Source organism: Quercus lobata, chromosome 3 (genome assembly GCF_001633185.2).
Source record: "Quercus lobata isolate SW786 chromosome 3, ValleyOak3.0 Primary Assembly, whole genome shotgun sequence".
Classification (NCBI taxonomy): domain Eukaryota; kingdom Viridiplantae; phylum Streptophyta; class Magnoliopsida; order Fagales; family Fagaceae; genus Quercus; species Quercus lobata.
Window position 1 is genome coordinate 27649147 of NC_044906.1, and position 2906 is coordinate 27652052.

The following is a 2906-nucleotide window of genomic DNA, read 5'->3' on the forward strand; positions in this document are numbered from 1 at the left end:
CCGTTTTATCTCACATCCAAATTTCTCTCTCTAAAAACCAAAACACTCTTTTCGATTCCAATTCCTCTCTGCTCTGCTTCCGAATCAAATCTCCATTGAACTCGTCCGAATTAACTCACCATGGCCGCTACTACTGAGTCGAGGAAATCGTCCGGCCCTAAAAAGCCCAAATCCGCACCCTCTCACCCTCCTTTCCTCGATGTATGGTTTTTCTTTCTCTCTCTAGAAACCCTAACTTTCTCTCTCTAGAAAGCTGTTTCATTTTCAAAATTTGAAGATCTGAAACTGATTTTTGTGTGTTTGATTTTGGTTTTTTTGCAGATGATTACGGAGGCGATTGTGACTCTGAAGGAGAAGACAGGTTCAAGCCAGTACGCGATCACGAAGTACTCCGAGGAGAAGCACAAGCACTTGCCGACGAGTTTCCGCAAGCTCTTGCTCTTCCATTTGAAGAAACTCGTCGCTTCCGGAAAGCTCGTCAAGGTGAAGAACTCTTTCAAGCTCGCTCCTGCCGCTCCGGTGAAGAAGTCCTCAACCGTTTCTGCTCCGGCGAAGCCTAAGTCCGTTGCAAAGCCGAAGGCAACCAAAGTTGCTCCCAAGGCAAAGAAAGTTTCAACCAAGCCAAAGCCAAAGCCAAAGCCAAAGGCAAAAGCCGCAGCGGCTGTGAAGCCTAAGGCGAAGTCCGTTGCTGCGAAGCCAAAGCCAAAGACGAAGGTTGCAGCGAAGGCAAAACCAGTTGCGAAGCCAAAGTCGAAGGTGGCGAGGACTTCAACAAGAACAACTCCATCGAAGAAGGCCGCGCCGGCAAAGAAAGCACCGAAGCCGAAGAGCGTGAAGTCTCCGGCGGCAAAGAAGAAAGCTCCGGCGAGGAAGGCAAAGAAGTAGAAGTTTTTTTTTTTCCCTGTTTGTGTTAGGTTGTGCTTTTCAGAGTGATGGCAGTGATTGTAAATACCTTACTTTAGTAAGGGTAGTAGTTTCTGATTTAGGCAAGAAAAGAAGAAGATAGTTGTATGACACAGCTAATGTTTTTTTTTTTTTTTTTTTTATAAAATGTTTTTAGGGATTGTCTGTTTTTATTTTATTTTGTTTAATTAAATAATATTTAGTTATAAATCTTAATTGGACTATCACGTTGTTTTGTTTTTATTATTAATTAATTTTAAACTTTACGAATGGCTTTTCGTATTTTTCTCGTCGCCTTTTATTTCAGTAGCTCTTTTTTTTTTTTTTTTTTTGAGAGGTAAGCCCACAAAAGAGGGCAGAATTATTTTCAATAGCTAAACATTCCACGTGTGCTCGCTGCGTAAGTTAGCCATATTCTCTTGGATTCATGGGCTTCCGTACGAGATTCCGTGCATGTTAGAATTGACGGTGCATGTTAGTATCAGTGAAACGTGGGAATGGGGGGATCTACGCACGTTAGTGGGGATAGGATCGTCGCCACGTTGTACTTCGCTTAAGGGATAATATAATTTGACCGACTGTGATTAAAAAAAAAAAAAAAATCTTATAATGGGTGGGGCTGTGATGTTAACACGTGGGTTTACTTAGTCGGTGACTGTGTGTTAGCGAGTTGTGAAAGCGAGAGGGGTTGTTGTTGCTTGTGAGTATCGAGTGAAAAGCTTCCAAACGAGATGTGTTTGGTACTCACCCTGTCGTGCTTTTTGATTGGTTTTTGGGTATTCTTATATTGCTGTTTGGATGCTAAGAAAATGGAGAGAATTATTAGGATTAAACATTTGGGTTACTTTTTTTTTTTTATTTGCAGTGGTGAAATTTCAAAAAGTGGGAGTGGCTCCAAATTTTCAAAACAGAGTCGGTATGACTTATGACTCATGAGTTTGTGTATAAAGCAGGCAGTTTATCTATTAATTTAAATTTAAAAGTAGGCACTTGAGTGAAAAGCAGTCAATGTGTCTTTATTTATTTATTTTTACTTGTTCTTCTCCTTCCCTTCATAGTTCCTGGAACCAGCAACAGTGTAAAGCATAAATTGTTTGTTTAAGAATCTTAAGTTAATCAGAGTAGCACATGGAAGTAACTTTAGGTGTGTTCTTTTGTTTTACTTCATGATGTGGTTTTGAAAAAATCTTCTTTGTTACAGCTGTGGCCTGTAACTTTGTTCTGTTTCAGAAGTGACCTAAGTCAAGTTTACTCGAAAGTTGAATTTATGAAAATTTAAATCTGTCATGAGTAAATTATCAGTGTTTAGGAATCTAGATGACAAAAATGTTTCATTGTCTGATTGTTCTATCATCATTGTTGGAATGCTTCTCACTTTGCTGATTGAATGAGCAATTTTTTGGACTCGAAGTTGTACGAAACTATATGTAATTGGATGTACTAGTTTTCTTAGCAGCATGTCCTCCCAAAATTTAGCAGTTGTAGAGGCTACTACATGTATGGATTCTAAACATGGGCAAAGAAAGCCAGCGATGTCAGGAAAATTGTAGATCTCTTGAAATTAAGTTGTTTGGACTATTGAAATTGTTAGATATTTCATAACTTTTTTACAAACGCTCATTTTAAATTCAAAACATCATTTTATATTAGCTTATACAAACACACCCAAAGTATTTCTGCCAATGAGTCTAGTGACAACTTAATAACAATGATGACATTATGAGATGTCAATCCCTAAAAAACACTATGTTCGTATTTAGTTCAGTAATTCAGTTAATTATACCTGAGATAATTTATCTTAAAGCTTTCTATGTCAAACAAATGTTTGAGGTCTAGTTAATGTAGACACGTGTGCATGCACGCAATCACAAACTACTTGCATCCATAGCTGCGGTGATATTTAGGAAATATCTTCTAAAGACAATTCTTACACTATTCTTTGTATGAATTTGTCAATTTTTTTAATAATATGATAGCGATGGATTTTCTAAAGTCATAACAAA

General features: G+C 37.9%; 1 protein-coding gene across 1 annotated transcript; it reads left to right on the top strand.

Annotated features, from left to right (window-relative positions):
• LOC115981517 (histone H1.2-like) lies at positions 1 to 1038 on the top strand. Its single transcript, XM_031103711.1, has 2 exons — positions 1 to 201; positions 322 to 1038. The coding sequence occupies exons 1-2, from the start codon at positions 121 to 123 to the stop codon at positions 883 to 885; spliced, it is 645 nt and encodes a 214-aa protein (XP_030959571.1). The 5' UTR covers positions 1 to 120; the 3' UTR covers positions 886 to 1038.
• Positions 1039 to 2906: the final 1868 nt, after the last annotated feature.

Bases quoted from the DNA above. Each gene is read 5' to 3' on its own strand.
- LOC115981517 (XM_031103711.1), top strand. From the start codon at position 121: ATGGCCGCTACTACTGAGTCGAGGAAATCGTCCGGCCCTAAAAAGCCC. The intron at 202-321 runs GTATGGTTTTTC...GTTTTTTTGCAG, and splicing joins CTCACCCTCCTTTCCTCGAT to ATGATTACGGAGGCGATTGT.